Source organism: Platalea leucorodia, assembly GCF_965183815.1.
Source record: "Platalea leucorodia genome assembly, chromosome: 3".
NCBI classification, from domain to species: Eukaryota; Metazoa; Chordata; class Aves; order Pelecaniformes; family Threskiornithidae; genus Platalea; species Platalea leucorodia.
In genome coordinates this window covers 37,809,606-37,832,210 of record NC_138825.1, presented here as the reverse complement: position 1 = coordinate 37,832,210, position 22,605 = coordinate 37,809,606, and the positions used below count along the sequence as shown (strand labels likewise).

The following is a 22,605-nucleotide window of genomic DNA, read 5'->3' as shown; positions in this document are numbered from 1 at the left end:
TACTTCATCAGTTTCCACAGACATCAAACTCTGGATTTAAACACAGTCTGAAAGCCTTTTGAAAGGGCATTTACCGAGTATGAATTTTAAATGAGTTGTCTTCATCAACAGATTTAAGAAAGTGAAGTATTTCCGATGCAGAGTATCTTCCTGAAGGGTCTCTTGAAAGCATCTTTTTGATTATGGGTGCCTGCAAAAAGAGATTAAATGTCAATAAATTATTTTTTATGAGTAAATAAACTAACTGAAATAATGGATTAAAATCCCATACCTTTGTTGGAAATCTGTTGGTGAAGCCCTCTGGAAGTTTACCATCTCTAACAGTATGCCATACCTGAAATTCAAAAAGAAAGTAACTGTAAACAGTTTGAAAGTTTTTTCCATTTAATTGTACTTTGTTTTGGTTTTATGGTCTTTTCATCAACTGTAGTCCCTTTTTAAGCTTAAAGCTTCACACTCTATAATGATGTGTTTGTTTCAGCAATCCTCTCTCTTTCAGAACCATTATCCTTCTTTCCTTAATTTAAAAGTAGTGGGTTTATATCCTCTTACCACAAAAAAAAAAAAAAAAAAAAAAAAAAAGGAAGACAACTAAATTTCCTACTTTGGATGTTACTATTTGCAAGCCAAGCAGGTGTGTTTCCTCCCTTTGACCTTGTTCAGTACCACACACTTATTTCTATATCACTGCAGAAAATGCTATGTGGAGGTCAAAGGATATAGAGGATTTCTAATTACATGCTTTCAGAAACTGTTCCTGGGTAACAGCTATTTTTTTCCCCGTGATGTAGCTTTCTGGGTAAACAGAGCAGTCCACATCATTCACTTTGCTGTTAACTCGTGTAATGTGTGCCTGAAGACGACGAGAGTCATATTCTTGCACACTTAGCTATGCATCCTGAATCATGAGCTAGGCTTATGGATGCTATAGCCTGGCTTAGCAAGCCCTTATAACCAGTGTCCAGTGAAACAACAGCTCCCGGGAACTTCAAGCTTTTTCCCTGCTCTTCAGCAGCAGCTTTAGGCCTGTGGCCCTACCTGCTGGTGATCATCAGCTGAACCAGTTACTCAGCTCATAATCATCAACTTCACTTTTGCAAGTTGTTCTTTCAGCAGGGCTTGCCAGCACCATGCAACAGAGTTTATCATGTTCCATTATGTGGAATTATTTTTTGAGCTGATGGAGCAGCTGAAGACCATCCTAGGACTTTGCAGCCACACGTCTTCCCCACTTGCCTACGCCACAAGATTTTTATGCTTTAAGGAAAGAAGACTAAATAATTGGTCTTGCCCTTTTGACTGTAAACACTGGGGACTGTGCGCACATTTGCAGTCAGCTGTGAGCAGGAACAAGATGTCTTAGAAAATACTACAAGGTAGCTAAACAGCCACGTTGAACCTGCCAGTCGAGCAGACACAGTGGTGTGGTTTTCTCATATTGGCCAAAGGACCAAGCTAACAGCGTCCAAGAGCTTCTGGGTCCAACCTCGTACGTATATCTTACGGTTACTTTAGACAAGATACTCAGCAGCTGCATCGCTGTCCTACAAATAGGTTTGAGCATATGAACTGTTACACTAATTATGTGCAAAGTACCAAGAAAAAGCAAAAGACACACAAAAGATACACCTTTTCAAGAAAAGCCTAAGTAATGCTCGTTTTCTTTTTGAAGTAACATCTTTTTCAATTAAAGCTACATATTCCAAATCACTTTTGTTTTCATTTTGGAAAACTGCAAGTGTTTTCCCTTTATAGAAACTTTGTTCTTGCTCCACTGTGCAGTGAAGACGAGAGCATGGCAGAGACAAAACTCTCCCATTCATAATTTGTATTTTCTAAAATTAGAAAAATACTCCCTTCAAATACTCTCATCAAACAAAAAGATTTATCAGAAACTTGAAATCTTTTTTGCTAGACATTATTCTTTAGCGTGCTCAGGCTTTAATGTGTATGTCAATAGGACGTAAGTGAAATAAAACCAGTAATATTTCTTTACTTCAGTTATTACATTTCAACCGAGGGGTGAGGACTTAGGGGCCTTACAGAAATGAATCAAGGGGAAAATGTAAAATAGAGACAGTACTCTAGATAGATACACAAATTCCTTCTAGCATGCAGTTAGCATGCGATACCAGCAGCAAGGCAAAACAACAACTGAGACTTTTTTTTTTAATTTAAAGATTACATACCTTACTTCTCTCATGCTGAGAGCTGAATGCCGAAAGAATTTCAAACCAAATTAATCCCAGTGCATAAATATCTACTTCCATTCCATAGCTGTCCCCAAACTACAAAGATGAGAACAAGAACAATATAGGCGTCAAATCCAACTGGACAGCACTTCAAGCAAAATTTGAAGTCAGTAGAAATTTCCACCCCAAGGCTACAGGACTGGCCCTACTTGATTCTTACTTGCAGCCATTTTTAAAAAGGGTAGAAAGGAGGACCCTGGGAACTATCAACCTGTCAGCCTCACCTCTGTACCTCGGAAAATCATGGAACAGATCCTCCTGGAATCTGTGCTAAGGCACATGGAGGACAGGGAGGTGATTCAGGACAGCCCCTTCACCAAAGTCATGTCCTGCCTGACCAACCTAGTGGCCTTCTGTGATGGAGTAACTACATCAGTGGAGGAGGGAAGAGCTACAGATGTCATCTATCTGGACTTCCATAAGGCCTTTGACACAGTCCCCCACAATATCTTTCCCTCTGAATTGGAAGGATATGGATTTGATGGGCAGACTGTTTGGTGGATAAGGAATTGGCTGGATGGTCCCATCCAGAGGGTAGTGATCAATGGCTCGATGTTCAGATCGAGAACAGTGACAAGTGGTGTCCCTCAGGGGTCCAGTCTGGGGCCAGTGCTGTTCAATAGCTTCATCAATGACATAGACAGCGGGATCGAGTGCACCCTCAGCAAGTTTGCAGATGACACCAAGCTGAGTGGTGCAGTCGACACGCCTGAGGGACGGGATGCCATCCAGAGGGACCTGGACAGGCTGGAGAGGCGGGCCTGTGTGAACCTCATGAGGTTCAACAAGGACAAGTGCAGGGTCCTGCACTTGGGTTGGGGCAACCCCCAGTATCAATACAGGCTGGGGGATGAAGGGATTGAGTGCAGCCCTGCTGAGAAGAACTTCGGGGTACTGACAGACAAAAAGCTGGACATGAGCCGGCAATGTGCTCTCGCAGCCCGGAAAGCCAACCGTATCCTGGGCTGCATCAAAAGAAGCGTGGCCAGCAGGTCGAGGGAGGTGATTCTGCCCCTCTACTCTGCTCTGGTGAGACCCCACCTGCAGTGCTGCGTCCAGCTCTGGGGTCCTCAGCACAGGAAGGACATGGATCTGTTGGAGAGGGTCTAGAGGAGGGCCACAAAAATGATCAGAGGGATGGAGCACCTCTCCTATAGGCTCACCTCAAAGGCTGAAAGAGCTGGGATTGTTCAGCCTGGAGAAGAGAAGGCTGCGGGGTGACCTTATAGCAGCCTTTCAGTACTTAAAGGGGGCTTATAAGATGGTGACAGACTTTTTAGCAGGGCCAGTAGCAATAAGACCAGGGGGAATGGTTTTAAACTAAAAGAGGGTAGATTAAGACTAGATATAAGGAAGAAATTTTTTACAATGAGGGCAGTGAAACACTGGAACAGGTTGCCCAGAGAGGTGGTAGATGCCCCATCCTTGGAAAGACTCAAGAACAGGCTGGATGGGGCTCTGAGCAACCTGATCTAGTTGTAGGTGTCCCTGCCAGTTGCAGGGGGGATGGACTAGGTGACCTTTACAGGTCCCTTCCATCCCAAAGCATTCCATGATTCTATGATCTCCTTATTAGTCATTAACCCTTTCTGTGACAGACCCACTAAACAGTGACTAGTATGTCACATTAAACACACTGAAATTAAGACTTCTACAGACCTGTACAGATAAGGCATGCCAATACCTCTGTGTCGCAAATAATGAAACAAATAGAAGGACTGAAATGCCACAGTTAACAGAGGTCCTCAATTTGAAACTGCAATACATGGCTGGCAGCCTGGTTTTGCAAGAGCATTCCTTACAGCATGCAGTGTCAGACCGTGTAGGTTAGCACAGCAAAATAAAATCACCACACTTGCAGACAGCTTTCTCCAGAATACAGTTATCCTCATATACAGTCATACCAGGGAACTTCAGGCAACTTGGTTTAGTACTGAAATTAGGATTGAGAACATCCAATGCTGAGTTGTTTATAATTCAAAGTTACAGAGACACTAATGTAGCAGGATAATTACCTGTTCTGGTGCCATATATGTTTTTGTTCCTCTGTTCTCAGTCAGATTCTCATTCATCACAGAAGTCACAAGACCGAAGTCACCTATTTTTATTTTATCTTCATGTGATATAAATATATTCTGAGGCTATATATATTTTAAAAAAAAAATAAAAAAAATCACCATATGACCAAGGTTTATCATCAAGCATAATCAGCCACAGAATTGTTCCCCATAAAATTTCATAACTGTTCACAGAAATTAGCATTAAGAAACCGATGGGGTGGGAAACAGAAAAAAGTTCAATCAATTTTTAAAAACACAAACTAAATTTAAAGTAGTACATGCCACAGTAACTGCAACTTTTTTTTCCACTAGCTCAGTCATAACTGTATCATGCTTAAATGCTCTTCAAATACATTGTGCATATAACATTTCATATCCAGAAGTGCTTTTTAGTCTTCAATCCTAGCCCTGGGATTTGATACACTTGGGCAATGCATTTAGGCTCACATGGAATTCCACTCAAATCATAGTTTCTCCCAGGCACAGCAGGATTGTCTGTACTAAGTCAATTGCAGAGTTAGGGCTTGCTACAGGCATCTCACAGTATCACTTTAAGTTTCCACCGAACTTCCCATTTTTAAATTCGACAAAGTCATAAGCAACTAAAACCAGAATTGTATATGCTTGGATGAAGTCTCCCAAAGAAGATAAAGAAACTACATTTCTGAATGTTTTATTAAAACAAAACCAAATAGCCTCATGCTATCTTTTACCAAAGAAGCTCCAGTGGACTGTAAGGCCAGGAGAGACTTAATATTTAACAGGAAGAGATCTTTGGGTCAAGAATGCCCAATGCAGTTCTTCTGTTCAAGTTTGACCATGTCCACATGCATTTAACACAGTACCTATATCTGGCTACACTATTTGAAGATTCCGTTCATACCAGGCACAAATGGGATTCATCTCAGCTTGAACCTATCCTGCAGCTTTGATTCTGGGACATGGAGATCTCAGATGGCCAACATCTAAGTTGACAGCAGATCAAAGTGGGGAGAAAAATTCCTAAATTCAAATGCAGACAGACAAGTTAGCAATAGGACTTGGAAGCAGGTTACAGGCAGATGCCATGGATGAGGGACTGGGGCAGCAGATTCATAGGAACAGGGAAAAGTAGGAGATTGAGCCAAGATGAAAAGAAAGTAGGACTGAAGGAGCAAGAAAATACAAAGCACATAGAGCGGGAAGAGCCGAGAACTAATGGGTGAGGAGAGAAGGCACTTACTAGGCCTCTTTTTCCCAGGAATCTAGGGAAAATAATGAGTGTACATTTGTGCTTCTTTCCAGTATTGTAGCAATAAGCCTACATAGAAAGCCTGGTAGAGAAAAGCTCTAGAAGATATGGACGTATCTGTCTGTAAGACAAGATTCTACAGGTGGGCAGCGAGCATGGTCTGGAACTACACTGACTGCAAAATGCAAAAGATTTCAATCTCTGGCTCAAGAAGTCCATAAACTTTAGGTTACTGGAAGTCTTGAGAGGTGGGGAATATGCATCACGGACAGCATCACTGTATCATCTCTCAGCTCTAATACTCTCTAGGTGTTTGGAATTAGCCACCATACGAGGAGAACAGCATCCTAGATCAACATTTAATGTGACCCACTACAGTTGTTTTTAGGAACACCACTGCACTGATGACTTTTTCACAAAGCAAGTGATTTAAAACTCTGTAAGCAACATTATAGCTGGCATATGAAGACCTGAAGGCTTGCAACTTTGTCCTTTATAACCTTTACATTGAAATAAAATCTTCTTACGATTGTGCATTTGTAGAGACTGAAATCTATCCAAAAAAGTAGCATTCAAATGTTTGTATGCATATATGATACAAGAGCAACTAGAGTATGTTATCAAACACAGTATGTATTAGGATAGATAAACCATCCCTTTACAATACAGCAAGAGCAAACTTCCTAGACTCAACTTTTCACTTTCTTTCTTTTAATTATTTTATCATGTAAAGTTAGTATTTCTTTTTCCAATAGGCAGTCTTGTGGCCCACTACTAGGGTACGTGATAGACTAAACAAAGACTAGGACAGTTTAACATTTTCTGAAATTCCAATAAGTACTATTTTTATCTGATGGTTTTTTTAAATTACCTATCCTACTTACCTTGAGGTCTCGATGAATTAACTCTTTAGAATGAATATATTCCACTGCTTCCAGTATTTGTAAAAATTTGTTTTGTGCCATGTCATGATACTTTCGGTTTCGTCTATTCTTTTCAATCCAGTTTTCCAATGTCCCTTGTTCACATAATTCCATTTGGATAAAAAGACAGGGAACTTCTTTTTCTGACTTCTGCCTGCAAGAGAAAATTATATACCATACAGGAATTGGCAAGATACACTTCCTTCCAAGCCATCGATGACTCTCAGGTTCCTCCTCTTTAAAAAAACCTTTTTGTTAATTATTATTATTTTTGGAGTTCCCTAAAACAAAGTCTGGAAGTCTCTTGATTTTACAAAAGATCCTAGACCAATTTGTACTAGGTACAAATAAATAGAACTGCAAACCAAAGAATCCCTGCTCAGGTGCTACATACGCCTGGAATATTCCTAATGTTTAGCTTGCTTCCTTGTTCACACCCAGAGTTTTCCGAGTGCCCAAATTCTGCTACCCTCATATCTAGAGGCATGTCCTACAGAGGAAATAGCACTGTCCTTGGCTCCCATCTTGCCCTCTAGGAACTGCTGCAAGTCCCTGGCGGGTATTCTCTATTCTGCTCAACAAAACAGCAGTAGCCTTCCTCTCCTACCCAGAATGATCACGTTCTTTCAACCTCTGTCCCTTCAAGAAGGTAGCGCGGTGACCACCTTTGACATCAGTCTGCGAATTAGAGTAACCCTTCTAAGAGCTGGAAATCTACATGAAATATACGCACCCACCTGACAGCCTCACACTTTCCAGAAAAGTTCACTCACCATCAGCCCACAGGATGGGAGACAGTGAGGGGAAGAACAATATGAAGAGGAAAAGGTGCCACTTTTTCCTACTTGCACAGTGGGATCTGAGTGCCCTGGAGTAAAGCCGCCTGAGGCACTGAAAGAACAAGCATTAAGTGGCTCAGGACTCTCTGTAGCCTTGGGGTCAGGGCACTGAGTGGAATTCCAGGCTGGGACCTCAGCTTTGAGGACTTTTTTTCCTGTCTTTTACCCAATAACTGTTCAATATAAAATGCATAAGTGATATTGAGGCTCCAACATATTCATGGTTGGGTTTTGACATGAGACTTTTCTTTGCCCGTTTCATTCCTCATTTACTGAGCACACCGGACAGATATCATGCCAACCATAATTTTGAATGCATTAATATTTTATGGCTCTAGGTAAGAGTTGAAACCTATCTGAAGGGTATGAATTTACAGCTAGTGAAAAAAAAATTACCACAGAAGCTCTGAAAAGATAAGAACCTAACTTACAGGTAAAACTCTCACCACTGTCTTCCCAGAAGTCTTAATGTTGAAAGACTACCTCTAAATGAAAGAGCATTTCATTTTGTATTTCTGTTCTCAACAACCAAAACTGTTTCAAGCATCATGGTTAAAATGCTAACTTAGAGAAATAATTAAACCTATGAGAGCTACTGGCTGACCAGTACTTACTAAAAAAAGGAAACATCCAATCACGAATTTGGCAGCCAACTGCCAGACAGTTTTTTAGTTTCTGTTGTTAATTCTAGGCTCAAATTTTGAGTTCTTAGACTCCTCTAGAGATTCAGCAAGTTCTGTATATTAAGAGAGAGAGGAGAAAGATAAAATTACATAATGTATCTTATTCATCAAGGAAAAGAAGATAGAAATACACTTAATTATATACGACCTGCTGCTGAAACATACTGTGCCTTTTTTCCTAACAGTAAGTATGTAAGTATGTAAGTATGTATTTGTATAATGATTTATAACCAATCATCAGCCTTTCTTTTTGCAACACAAAATTCGCTATGGCAAACAAGTTTTTGAGTGCAAACTACCATCTTGTAGTTACCTTGAGTCTGGGTAAGTTACATAGTCGTTCCCTTTCCAGCTACTATAATACCGCACTATGTTTTCGTGGTTAAGTCTTGCAAGTCCCGTTACTTCACGCTTTACGTTCCTATTTGGAGGGAGGGGGGAAAAAAAATGAAATGGCATTTCCCTATAAAAGTTTAATACTAAGTTAAATGAAAGACATGATATCAAGTAGCAGTATACAGATAGTTTTACATTAATTTAGAAAAAGAACATAATATTCTCCTTCATACAAGTTCAAAATTGTAGTTACAAATTCTGTGGGTTTTCTTTCATCTGCTCAGTTATTCAAAGTGCAAAAATGTTTTAACCATACTAGAAATGAAAGCCCCACTCAAAAAAGTTGAAAAAAGCAGATAGTTACAATGCGTAATTACATTAGGCAGCCAAACACACTGTAGCAAACACCCATGTTTTCTTTTCACCTCTATGAAGTTTGTTTACATATACAGAAGTCAGTGTAAATACTCATGAAGAACTATTACTAAATTTGGCCTGCACTTGTTGTAACATTGCCTAGTGAAGTAAGTTCGAACCCCTCAGCAGATCAGCAGTCTTTATTTGAAGAATCAGTAGAACGTTTTTAGTACAGTTCTCAGGATCGCAATACAAATGAAAGTAACACGTATTTGTAAAGAACACAAGCATTTGAAGGGCGGTTACACAATGTAAGGGACAAGTATCTCCAACAACTTGCAACTTTTCAAATAGGTTACCTAAGAGAAATCCAAGTTTTTCAGCTGTTGATAAAATCCTTTGTTGATATTTATAAAGGACAAGTAACACAGTGTGAGAATAATGACTACATTGGTCATATATAAAGCATTTTCCAATTACAAACCACAAAATGCATTACTTTCATTTTTCTCTATTTTCCCTAACTATAGTAATCATGCGTTACTGATATGTAAATTTTCCATGTAACCTTGTATCAGGACTAGTGTGGCCAGCAGGACCAGGGAGGTGATCGTGCCCCTGTACTCGGCACTGGTGAGGCCGCACCTCGAGTACTGGGTTCAGTTTTGGGCCCCTCACTACAAGAAGGACATCGAGGTGCTGGAGCGTGCCCAAAGAAGGGCAACGAAGCTGGTGAAGGGTCTGGAGCACAAGTCTTATGAGGAGCGGCTGAGGGAGCTGGGGTTGTTTAGCCTGGAGCAGAGGAGGCTGAGGCGAGACCTTATCGCTCTCTACAACTGCCTGAAAGGAGGTTGTAGCCAGGTGGGGGTTGGTCCTAGCAAGCGATAGGACAAGAGGAAACGAACGGCCTCAAGTTGCGCCAGGGGAGGTTTAGATTGAATATTAGGAAAAATTTCTTCACCAAAAGGGCTGTGAAGCACTGGAACAGGCTGCCCAGGGAAGTGGTTGAGTCTCCATCCCTGGAGGTATTTAAAAGACGGGTAGATGTGGCACTTAGGGACATGGTTTAGTGGTGGACTTGGCAGTACTAGGTTAATGGTTGGACTCGATGATCTTAAGGGCCTTTTCCAACCTTAATGATTCTATGATAATAAAAGTAACAGTGCTGCTTTCAATGTTTTATTAATCAGCAAGTTTTCCTCAAACACATTTTGCAGTATTAATAACCAGAGCACTAGTATGTTCAGGGAAAGCAGAACTTAACAAATCTACTTTTTTACAGCTGCATCTGAAATTATTCCAGTGCATGCAAAAATTAACGAGTTGCATGCCATTTTCAGCTTCACTTAGAAATAAAGAAAACAGTTTACTGGAAGAATAGACAATCAATAATGAAAATTGCTTAAATGCTCCTAGGATTATTAAAGAAACAAAACAAAGTACTAAAATCTTGATTAAGGTTGTCCTAAAATAAAAAAAACAGAAGTAAATATACAGTACGTACTTTGTGATGTGAACTCGTTTGACTGCATAAGTTCTCTCATCAAGCTTTCCTGTTGCTTTGAAAACATTCCCAAAACCACCTTCACCAATAGGCTCTATATTGTTAAAACTCTCAAGAAATCTTTAAAGAAAAAAAAAATAGATATATAACTTGAGTATACTTTACATTAAATTTACAAGATATAAAAATGATCCCAACAGATCTAATACATTTGCTGAAATATCATTCTATAGGGATCACTCAACACCTATACAGGTCTAAATCATAGTCTTGAAGATTAAAAAAACAAGGGAAACTGACCCTTGAAAGCATGTAGGGTAATTACCCTCACATCTTCACACAAATGACTTTTGGTTGTAAGCATTAAATATCACTGCATGTCAGTTTCTATACTATATTTGAAATTCCCAGAAAAAAAAAAAAATCTCAAATACCAATTTCCTTTGAAAGTTATTTTTACAGCAGTATTTTCCCACATTCTATTATACATAAACAAGTCTAGAGCACTACATAGTTTAACTGCCATACAGATCTCATTAAAAAAAAAAAATCCTTCTTACCTTTTATTCACAGTGTACGGACTTTCATTCTCCTCACTGGTATTTGTGTCCAAATCTGGCAAACTTTCATCAAAATCTGACATCTGTGTTTTCTCTTCCTTTTTTCTTGCATAATGAAAATTAGCTGCTATTTTGCTTTAACAAGGATAAAAGCAAAACTTATAATGAGCCATTTTTCTAGTACGCGACAAGAGAAAAGAAGCGTGCCTCCCAATATTGTAATTTCTTTGCTAGATATAGAAACACCAAAGTGGTTTGCAATACAGCTTATAGGAGATAGCAACCTAGAAATAAACACGTACCTTTTGGCAGAAATTCTTGCGTTTCTCTACATGAAAAAGAGAAAAAAATACTAACTGAGATATCCTGAATATTTTCACTACGCTTACTTTAAAACGTGTCTGAAAATGTATCTAGGGATTGTCTATAAATGTGTTCAGACCTTATATAAACAATGTAATAAGAACGAGGCCATATCTTAGCTTAAAATTTTTCACATATGCCATGTACGACATCATCATTCTTCCCACAGAAAAATATGAGCTTAGTTTGATCCCCTTTCTTGGGTGTAATGCCCATTTGGTCAACAGTACATAAATTGCGTCCACAGTACAGACTAATGTAGATGACTAATGGTTAAGAGTAAGAAAGTACTGAATATTAGGAAAAATGCACACGTGTTTTCTAGTGATTAGTGGATAAAGGAACAAACTGATGCTACACTGAGAAGAAGCTTGCTCTATTCAGGGTCTAAAATGTAATTATGAGGAAGACCATTTTTGTACTATACCTGATGAGGTGAAGGCTTTTCACATACTGCCATGTCTTTCATTTTTTCTACCAACTTTGCAGCTGAGTCCTCAGAGCAACTTCTGCTGTTATTGAAAAATAATAGACTAGTCTTAGGTGAAAGTAACACAATCATAAATAAAATGATTGCCACGAGAAAAAGAAAGCATAAAAAATAGACAGTTTTTAGAAGCAAAACCTGAAAAGGCATTAACAATCATGACTGATTTAAATTACAAAACTTCATGCTGGAAAGCTAATAAAACAATAACGTTTTGTAATATACTCCTCTCTTTTTAGGATATGATATCATGATATCTAGAGATCTATATGATATATATTCTATTATATCCTTTAATTAAATAGGTTACAGAAGTTTATTTCAAGGCAGTGCAGCCACCTCTAGCATTGTACGCATCAGCTTGTTTTACAATCACCCAAAGAACATAAAGGAAGGGGTAGTGGCACTACAGTCAAATTAACTGATGGACACTAAAGGCTTGACCTAGGGTTCCCAAATCACAAATGAAACTTTATGCACGTTCATTTTCTTTCACTAAGCAAACTTTCCCTCTGGTGGAAATGAAGATTTACAGAGAATGACAAAGGGGGGGGTGGAAGAGAGAGAGAGGGAAGAAAGCAGAACGTGGAGCATGGGAAAAGTACCGAATACTAAGTTCACAATAGTGTCGCAGTAGGAAAATGAGTGTTAAAAGTGGCATGAAATAATGCTACTGAATGAGGTAGGTTATTCCATTTACATCACAGTAAAAATACTTCTGAAAGAACTACTCATGGCAAAATATTAATATATCAGAAAGCTCTACAATTATTATAAGCTAACCCGTCAGGACTCAAATAAAATTGCACAAGTACAACAAATTTTGCTCTGAAGTCTAAGAAATATAAGCTTAAATTATGTGGCTTTATACTGCAATAAAGAAACTAGGACAGATTTTATTTTGAACTAGATCACATGACCCTCTACAATTAGTAAGTACATTTTGTTATCACACTATTAGTGAACGAAACTTACTCCAAGTCAGACTGTGCTGGCACTTGAGAGGAATTACTATGTTCACTAAATGTAGAGTTGCTGTTAGATTTTTCACTTCTCATCTGAAAAAAGAAAAAACAAGAATGGTTAATAAAATCACGTAAAAAAAAATCCCTGGTGCAAAAGATGCCATTCAAGGAGGGGGGAGGGAAGATTACAAGGTCCTAAGTGGAAGCTGTTAACTGCACTGAACATTCAAAGCCCTGCAGAACAAAGGCACCTGCCCAGCTTCCACCCAGAGGAGTGAAACACAGGGCCCCGTCACAGTGAGAGTTTTCCCCCTCCTATTGAGAAGACAGACACATTTGCAGAAGTAGAGTCTGGGATCTATTAGAAATCAGAATGAGAGTCACAGTTATTAAAAGAAACTATTTTCAATGTTTACTGCATATGCAATTGGGTGGAAAACGAGATGGATGTAGGCTTTGGTATATGTAATTGGTAGAACTGAAAATCTGAATCTGTACAAAAAGAGATTCAATGTCTTCAGCGTGAAAACCCTGCAAAACCTGGATTACTAAAAAACTCAACTAAAAAAAATTAACCCTAAATACTCAGTAGAGGTTCTTCCCCCTTTTTTTCCCCCCTATGTCATAAGAGCATAAATGTAACATTAAAAGCAATATCTACAGTTGTTACAGACCGTAACCTGACAAAAAGTAAAAAAACTTAAGGGTTTATGTTTCAATGATAGCCAACAAACAAAACCCGTTTTTTTGAATGCAGGAGTACTGGGCCTTTACTACTTTTTGCTAGTTACATTTTATTTGTTACACAGACACTGCTGGGAATTAATAAAAATTCAAACCAAACTAAAACAACCCACCCTCAATTTAGAATAATTGCTACAAAGGTTCTGCTTGAGGTAGTAAATTTCAGACTTTGATGAAAATGCAAAGACCCATGAACTCGCAACACAGGAAAACATTAAGGAAGGATCCTAGAGCTGTAATAGGCCATTAATTACATGGTTAACAAAAATAACAATAAAAGAAGCATTTAAAATTCACAGTAAACAGCCAAATAATGAAGAAACTACTTAAAAAAGATTTCTTTCCTCTCCCGTACTGCCTTCCTTTGCTTTAAATTACACTTCATTTAAGTTAGTTCATATGTACTGTTCTATGCATTTCAGAAGAAGGTTTGGATCACTATTAGAATTCTGATAATTTTTTGCATCTATAGAAATAATATGTTTTCTGAAGAAAAATAAAGAATGGCTACCATAAAACACATGGCAGAAAATAGAGGAAAAAATTCAAACCTAAAATCAAGGAAGGATAAAGGGTATAGAATCAGCTATACCGTAAAGAATATAATGACAAGGAAACAAAGATGAATCAGATTGACTGAAAGCAAGCAATTTTATGAGCAGAGTGGCAACAGAGACACTGAACGATGCCCTGCCTGCAAATGTTTTGAAGACATCGAATTACTGAACAGTTGTCAAGGTGAAAAAGGAACACTGTCCACTCTGGATATACCAAGGCAGCTTAACAAAGGCAAATACATTTATTTATCCTCCTGTAACAGCAGAGGAGGAGACACTCTCAATATTACACACCAACCCTGCAGCAGAACAATAAGGAAAATAGTTCAGTGGTAAAAGCAGAGAAACACTGGATAAGACAGAACAAAGACAACTTAAATAATTAGAAACTCTTCCAAATCAAAGAAAACAATATTTTATTGGCTACTTTTAGAGATTAATCTTCAACCTTTACTAGCAAAAAAAAAAAAAAAACCAAAACCAAAATTAAATCCTACAGTTTACTCACCTGTTTCTCAATCATTTCCCACGTTGTTTTTGCTGCTGCTGCTTTTGCTTCCTTCTTATTTTTACCAGTGCCTTTACCATATTCTACATTGTCTATTTTAACCGCAACTGTGAACCTGCAATGAAGGAAACTTTTCTAAAACATTGTTACATTTTGTCTCATATATACTTATAACCTTCCCAGATTCAACTTTCTTTTTATTATCTACAAAGCACTATAAGTTAACCGTGGAGATATTTAAGTATTCATGTGTTTTTATTATATATAAATCCTGCTTATCATAATTCTTTAGGAGAAATATTTTTTAAATGTTTCCTCCCTAGTCACAAATGCATGTACTTTATTAGTTCTAACAGTATTTTTAAATGCTTAACTGCTTTTTAAAAGCAAAATTATTTAAATTTTTAAAAGCAAAAGAATGCATAAAGGTTAGCATTGTTACAAGCAAGGTTGTGAAGCCCTAACACCAGGACACACCTCAGCACTGCAAAACTACATGGAGAGGAAAGATTAGCTAATCTTGATTTCATGGATCCAGACGTGACTTTACACTCACCTTTGATACACTGCTAAATACACTATTTAGTAAGGGCAAAAAACGTGTCTGGTGCTTCACGAGACATGAATTTAAAGACAGTCCCATAAAACAAAGAAAAAAAAACAGTCGTGGCCCTCCGCACTCAACCACTGATCCCTTCCCCATCCGTCGCACAAGTGTGAAGGCACTGCTTCCCATACGGCAACTCCATGAGTCAGAACAGGGAACCGATGCAGCTCGGGACTGACTGTACTGGGTCTGGCTGGGATGGAGTTGACTTTCTTCATAGCAGCTGGTATGGTGTTATGTTGTGGATTTGGGACTAAAACAGTGCTGATAACACAACAGTGTTTTACCTATTGCTGAGCAGGGTTTGCGCAGCACCAAAGCCTTTTCTTTTTCCTCGCTCCAGCCTCCCAGCAAGTAGGCTGGGGGTGTGCAAGAAGCTGGGAAGGAACACAACCAGGGCAGCTGGCCAGAGGGATATTCCATGCTATATGGCATTGCGCTCAGCAATAAAAGCTGGGGGAAGAAGGAGGAAGAGGGGACATTTGGGGTCATCATGTTTGCCTCCCAAGTAACCACTACGCATGATGAAGCCCCGCTTTCCTGGAAACGGCTAAACATCTGACTGCCAATGGGAAGTAGTGAGTGAATTTCTTACTTTGCTTTGGTTGCGCACACAGTTTTGCTTCATTTATTAAACTGTCTTTATCTCAATCCACAAGCGTTTCTCCCTTTCACTCTCCCGATTCTCTCCCCCATCCCACTGGGGGGAAGTGAGTGAGTGAGTGAGTGGCTGGCTGGGGGTTTCACTGCCGCCTGGGCTCAACCCATCACAGGGACCTAATAACGAATGGTTGGTTTTCAGCCAAATCGGTTCTTACCCAGATCCAACTTGTCCTGCAGCTGCAAAATCCCCAATGTTTCTGCTACTGCCTTTGCACAAAAGGCAACAGAGGAGAAAAGAACAACTAGATTTCTGCTTTTGGCAGCAGCACAGACTTGCATCAAGCTAAAGTGACCGTTATAATCTCGGGGTATGTCTGTACTTCAGATTGCAGCAGGTCCATAACCATGGACCCCAAGTTAATAAGCACTGCTCAGACTTGACAGGTTTAGGCAGGACTGGCCTGGTTGTCCACACACTGCGTTCCCAGCCCAAGAAAGCCTGAAGCCACTCAGGACTGAGCCAGCCTGGGCCCTCTCAACCTTAGAATCATAGAATCATTTAGGTTGGAAGAGACCTTTACGATCATCAAGTCCAACCATTAACCCAGCACTGCCAAGTCCACCACTAAACCATGTCCCTAAGCGCCACAGCTACACATTTTTCAAATACCTCCAGGGATGAGGACTCAACCACTTCCCTGGGCAGCCTTTTCCAGTGCCTGACTACCCTTTTGGTGAAGAAGTTTTTCCTAATATCCAACCTAAACCTCCCCTGGGGCAACTTGAGGCCATTTCCTCTCGTCCTATCAAACCTTCTTACATTGCGTTCAGCACTGACCCTGCCAGACATTGCAGTGGAAGCAGCTACAGCACCAAAACCAGGATAGGACAGGAGGAGATGACAGGAGGTGTCTCTGCATTGTGCCTCAGACAACTGCAGGAGGACTTACGAGATGGGACACAGCACAGAAGAGTTAAGGAGCCAGCTCAGGACCAGCAGTGGCCAATGCATCCCCTTAGCAGGCAGAGCACTGGGAAAGAGCACCACAAGGGCACTGAATGAGGTTTACAGCACTCATCACCGTAGCCAGACACTGTACGTTGTACTCCTTGGAACAGCCCAAGTTATCCAGGATTTTCCTAGATACCACTGTCACACTGCACATCACTTGCAGATACGAGAGAATGGGTTGAAGTATATTTGTGAATGGAGCAAAGCACACCGAAAAAATAAAAAACCACAATAAATGGGATGAGTAAATTTGAAATGTGTGTAAGTTCTGCTAGTCCCATGCCATCACTTTTGAAGCATGAAGATGTAGCTGTGTGACCACAGCTGTGGCCATTACTGCAATAAGGGTTACTTTTTTGAATTACATGAGCTGCATGGGGAAAAAAAATAAGATAACTGATTAACATTTGAGACCCACATAATACCTATTAATTTATTCTGGGACTATAGTCAGGTCTAAGAATAAGTCAGCACAGACAGTGCTGGCTGGCAGCATGGAGGACATTAAAAGAGACATACTAATTATTAGCATACGGCTTGTCTTCATGCAAACTAGCAAAAATTTAAAAAAAAAAATCACACAAGAAAACATCATAGATCTTGAATATGTATGATCTCTGGCAAGGGACAAAAAATTAGCAAAATACCATATTTGTGTTAAAAAATAAAACATATTCCATCACCTGTAATTGTCTCTAAAAGTGGAAGCAAAACAGCTTAAGCAAAAGACCCTTCTCTTGTAACAGATGTTCTCAAATTAACTACACATAAAACATGTTGGTACCCAACCAATTAATATACACCCAACCTTTATGGTTAGAAATTAACAACATGAATCACAAGTAATTTCTACACTTTGTAAAACTAAACAAAACACAAAGCACTTAAGTTAGCATAGATCATAAACTGAAATACTTGCTGCAACCCACGCCACCTCCTGCGAGATTTCATGGCAGATGCATAACATACATACAATAGAGTTACCAGTAACATGTGCATTGCTGTTGCTTTCCAGTAAAGGGCCATCAACTCTGAAATAAGTTTTCTCCTCCGACTCTTACCACATGACATCCTCCCCGCCCACCTACCACTCAATCGATCGTTTCAACCATGTATACACTTTCAGCAAATTAATTTTTATGATTGCAAGCTTCACCCAGTTCGTTCACTGCAGGAAGAGTCCTGATGTTTACTGGCATGTGAACTTACTCAGGATCATGAGGTGGGCCGGTCATCATGATGTTGGCATAAACCAGTGTCAGTTTGTGCTTTTGACAGTAAGTGTTGATCTTCTCCATACTCTCACGGTCCATTTTGACACAATCTCAAAAAGGTTCTGGAAAGCAACATTCAAAGATACGTCTGTGCTGCCAGGCATAGTATAGAGACAGGCCCTAATCCTGGCAGACCACTGCTGTGATATAAAATAGAAAACTGGTACCAGTAACATAAAGTTCAGGGAAAATGAATCCTAATTTCTAATTCAAGTGAGTGATCTGCAACTGGTTTTGGAGACTTATTGCTTGGAATAACAGATTTAGAAAGCAGAGCGGGGAATTTAGTGACTAGAGAAGATTTCTTGGCAGGAAAAGGCTGAATCATTTGCCGAACTTGGGGGGGGAGGGATGATCAGTAACGTTTCTCCAGACAGAATCAGAATCGATTCCTTCAGGGGAGGAAGGCCAAGAGGCCTCTCAAACCGCGATGGCTGCCGGGCTCGGTGACACGTACCGAAGGCGAACCCGGGCTCCCGGCCGCGGAGCGGGCGGCAGGCGGCCGCGGGCAGCCTGCCTCGCCGGGACCCGACGGACCCCCCGCCCTCCCCGCGCCTCGCCCCGCCGTTACCTCCAGCCGCGGCGGACGCCCCGGGACCCGCAGGAGCTCCCGCAGCCGGCCCGGCCCGGCGCAGCGCGGCGGCGGCACGGGCGGCTCGCGGGCGCCGCCCCAGTTTCGTTTCCGCGGCGCCGCCCGCCTCCGCCTGGAAGCGAAACCGAAAGGGCAGGGGGTGGCCCCGCGGCCCCGGGTGCGGCGGCCACGGCCGAGCCACGGTTCTGCGGGCACGCAGAGGGAGGGCGGCTCCGTCCCGGGGCTGCCGGGAGCCGCGCTCGGCCCCCGCCGCCCCCGGCGCCGCTCACCCTGCCGGCTCCGGGGCTGCGAGGGGCCTCGCCGAGCCGCGCCAGACGCCAGCGGCGTTACCCCAGCGGCATCTTCCCCTGCCTCGCCGCTGCCTTTTTCTGTTACAAATGGCACAAGGCAGCTACGCTAACCACATCCTATAGCTCGTCTGTATGGACAGCGGAGAGTACGGATGCACCCAGCCTCTCCCAAATACAGGCAAACACTTTTTTTTTTTTTTAGTAGCCCTTTTCCCTCTCTGACTAGCCGGTCAACGCTCCTATCCCTTACAAAGTGTGACAGAGTTAACTACAGCTCCAAACGTTCTTGGTGCGCGTATCGGCACCCCACCGCTCTGCAATACTGCGATGGTCTCAACCTCAGCAGCTTCCCGAAGAAATGCATTCCAAACCACAGCTCGGGCACGTAACAAGAAGTATTTCCTTTTATACATTTTGAATTTTCAATTCAGTTGCTATCCTTTTGGTTGGACATTATTTTATTGCATCATTTTACTTCATTGCATCCTGTTTTACTGCCATCTCTCTGTCAGGTTTTCCTCAGCCCTTAAACACCTTCTCCAACCTTCCAATTCTGCATCTGTGGGACTTTCTTAATGAAGTGATCAGTAAGCACAAGTCATTCGAAATGAAGCTGTACCGCTAATGTAAATTAAAAAAAAAAAAGAAAAAAAGTTCAACATACTTTCTTACATGGTGCTTCATCACATTCCTCCAATATTGATGAGAGCTGATTTTACAAAGGTGATCTTTCACTTCTTGGAGATCACACCAAAGTACACATACAGAATTTAGAAAAGTTAAAAAGGAAAAAAAAAAAGTGTAACTTAGGCATTTTCCCTTCCAGCCTGGGTTGTCTGCATTTATCAGAACTGAATGCTGTTAGTCAATCCACTCAGCCTGCTCAGATCTCTTTAAACTTCTCACAATTCTGTTTTGGTCTCAGCCAACAAATAACTTTCTCCAACATGAGAGCAATTTCTCATCTCTCATTGTTTAACCCTTCTTTAAACTTAAAATATGTTACGGGTATCACTGAACATAAAGGCACTTCATAGATCTCCTACTGGGATAAAGGGGAAAAAAAAAAAAAAATCAGCCACCAAATTAATAATATATCCTGGAGAAGCAGGAAAGAAAACAAATCTCCAAGATGAGTTTCCAGAGGCTATATCTGATGTATGGAGCAGATGTGTTTCACTGTGTGCACTCAACGCCTACCCCTCATCACCCAGATGCATTGGACTGTGCTTTGATCCCCACTCCCGCCCCCTGCAAGATGGCTCTCCAGTAGAAACCAGACAGCTGTAGAGGCGAGAAGGAAAACAGCAGTGAGCTTTAGGTCTCGTCCTTAGTACGAGGAAATGGCTTGCGCACCCACCGGCACCCAGGAATCACACCGGCTCTCCCATAGCACCGACACAACCAACAAGGAACTCATTCAGATGCCAGCGGGGATGCAGAGAAAAACATCAGAGTTCAAAATGTTAAACTTCAAAGTATAATCATCTTGTAGAAAAAAAAAAGGACAAACCACAATATGAGTCACATAATCCACAAATCATTATTTCCACATCTATGGACAAGACAGGTTTTCTTTGAAAATGTTCACGACATTCTTCCTTGTTAAAACCCACCTAGAGCAATTCCATACTTCTATGTATGGACCTCATTTAAAGACACCAAAATGGCATTCTTACATTATCATTTCTAGAACGTGCCATACACCTCGTGTTTCAACTTGGCTCCTACTTAAGTTTCCGATCACTGTTCTCTTCCTGGCTGTGAGCTTCTGTGAGGCATTTCCAGCCTCTGGCGAGCCTGCAGAGAGAACAATGAGAAGGTACCACGCATGACTGAAGGCGTAAGATTGCACACAGATCACACACGCTGAAATGCTGATAGAAGAAGCTGTCATGAGCGGCCTTATTTGCTAACCATGGGGTTCATACAAATACAGCATGGCAAATGGTTATCTGAAGTTAAACAACCTTGCAGTGACTTTTATAAGTATGCATGAAAGCAAATTTTACAATTGCAGTCCTACTCTAAAGTGAACATAACTTTTCCACATGCAGTCAGTCGATAAGAAAAATGAAAATAAAATAATAAAAGTAAGTTTAAAATATAATTATAATCCATGGTTTAACTGCTTCAATTCTGTATTTGAAAGCTTCTAGTAAAGATATATATCTTATAAAATCATCCACATTATCATTTGATAAAACGGAAGTAGCATATTTTATTACAAGTCAACTAGAGCAATTTTATTAAAACTCCTCCTATCCCCTTAACTACAGGATCCTTAGCCATGTCTGTTTCTTCTCAGAATCCCTCCCTCTCCTTAAATGCCTGCCTTCTGTAGTTTCACTTGCCACACACCAAGTTCTTTGGCATGATATTTTTTGGCCTTATGTGTAACCCAACGTCTCTTATCAGACAAGTAGACTGCTATCCAAGGTGCAGTTTTCAGAACTGAAAGTGGCCTGGAGTGATGTTCCAGTTTCTCTGGCAAGATAAGACATTTCCTCCAGGTTTGTGAATTGCATTTACTTATTAACATCTAATCAATGTTAGCAGTATTAATAGAAATAAAATCAACAAAATTTGCTTGCTGTCTGATAAAGATACTGCGTTTATCAGAACATGTTATCAAAGAACAATTTAGGAAGGAAATTCATAGGAATTTTAGGAAGGAATATTACTTGAGCAATCAAGCCTGCTGTTAAACTTTACCCTGGGGAAAATCATCTATTCTGAAATAGCAGTTGGTACGTACACCTGTAAAACTGGTTCCTCCATGCCTTTCCAGCCTTCATCCCAATGCCTTTCAGATTCATTTGCTCTAGAACACCTTGACCTTTGGAATTTCAACTATTCTAGTATCATACCAGTTCCCCAAATACCGCAGTATTTATAGTGGAACCATTCGCCTTGACTTTACCATGAACAACTCATCCTGGTGCTGGGGAAGGGGTTGTGGCTTGCTTTGCCCGCAGGTGACTCTGCAGGAGGACATGCTCCAGAAGGCAACAGCGGAGCCGGGACAGACGTCGTGCCTGCGTGACGAGTTGCTCCGCATCTCTTGCGTGCGCGTCCTCCTCCCGCTCCTCCGTGCGGGTCCCTTTTCACCAACGCCCGTTCGAGGGGCGCTCCAGCGTGCCAACCTGCGGACCCTGGCACCTTTGGGCACCACGCAGGCACACGGCAAAGAGACCTGCCTGCCGGCCTTGCCTAAGGGTGACAACGGGCCTCGCCAGCGGCGGCAGCCGCGGCCACGCAGGGCAGCGAGCCCCGGGGGCAGCAGCGGGGGCGGGCGGGGAAGCCGCTCCCGGGTGGAAAGGCTGCGGGGGGGGGAAATCCCTTCACGGTACAGTTGCCCCCGGCGGCATTTCAACAGGTATTTTCAAATCAGAGGCCCCCTCTCGTTGCCTCACCCAGAAAGCATTCCTTGACAAAGGGGGAAAAAACCAAACAAAACCCAAAACCCCACAAAACCAAAACCAAAGGAGCGGCCCCGCCCACCGCCACTTTCGGGTCCCCGCATCACCGCTTTCCACACGCCCCGCTCCCGCTCACCCCTCCCTCCTCAGACAGGAGCTGCCGCTGCCGCTGCCTCTGCCGCCGCCGCCTCCTCCTCCTCCTCCTCCTCGCCTCAGCAGCCGCCGCGGCCCCCCTTCCCCTCGCGTACCGCAGCCCGCCCCACGGCCGGCGCGGCAGGAGAGGCGCAGGGCACGGCGGCGGGCGGGGGCCCCTTCTCCCCAGCCCCGCGGGGCTCCGGGCGGGGCCTCCTCGCAGCCCGGCCCTGCGTGATTTCCACCCTCTTCTCCCGCCGGGGCGCCCCGGGGGCTCTGCCCGCAGCCCAGCGCCATTTACGGC

At 41.8% G+C, this 22,605-nt stretch overlaps 1 protein-coding gene across 4 annotated transcripts; it reads right to left on the bottom strand.

Moving 5' to 3' along the window:
• Positions 1-54: 54 nt before the first annotated feature.
• EIF2AK2 (eukaryotic translation initiation factor 2 alpha kinase 2) lies at positions 55-22,474 on the bottom strand. 4 transcript variants are annotated; one of them, XM_082306765.1, is made up of 17 exons: positions 21,671-22,474; positions 20,427-20,547; positions 20,108-20,235; positions 19,412-19,484; positions 17,801-17,927; positions 14,370-14,484; positions 12,571-12,653; positions 11,536-11,620; positions 11,048-11,073; positions 10,746-10,880; positions 10,186-10,305; positions 8,302-8,409; positions 6,428-6,620; positions 4,268-4,393; positions 2,190-2,288; positions 272-334; positions 55-190 (listed from the first exon to the last, which is right to left on the bottom strand). In XM_082306765.1, the coding sequence occupies exons 5-17, from the start codon at positions 17,902-17,904 to the stop codon at positions 71-73; spliced, it is 1,377 nt and encodes a 458-aa protein (XP_082162891.1). In that variant the 5' UTR covers positions 17,905-17,927; positions 19,412-19,484; positions 20,108-20,235; positions 20,427-20,547; positions 21,671-22,474; the 3' UTR covers positions 55-70. The 4 variants fall into 4 exon arrangements, with proteins under 4 accessions (XP_082162891.1, XP_082162892.1, XP_082162890.1 ...); XM_082306766.1 differs by lacking the exons at positions 19,412-19,484; positions 20,108-20,235; XM_082306764.1 differs by lacking the exons at positions 19,412-19,484; positions 20,108-20,235; positions 20,427-20,547; positions 21,671-22,474 and adding an exon at positions 18,437-18,537.
• Positions 22,475-22,605: the final 131 nt, after the last annotated feature.

What these genes read in the sequence shown, in the direction of transcription:
- EIF2AK2 (XM_082306765.1), bottom strand. Translation starts at nt 17,904, where the DNA reads ATGGACCGTGAGAGTATGGAGAAGATCAACACTTACTGTCAAAAGCAC. An exon ending in GGCCCACCTCATGATCCTGA is followed by an intron (nt 14,485 to 17,800) that starts GTAAGTTCACAT and finishes CCTTCATTGCAG; the next exon opens with GTTCACAGTTGCGGTTAAAA. An exon ending in GTAACTTACCCAGACTCAAG is followed by an intron (nt 6,621 to 8,301) that starts GTAACTACAAGA and finishes TTTCTCTTGCAG; the next exon opens with GCAGAAGTCAGAAAAAGAAG.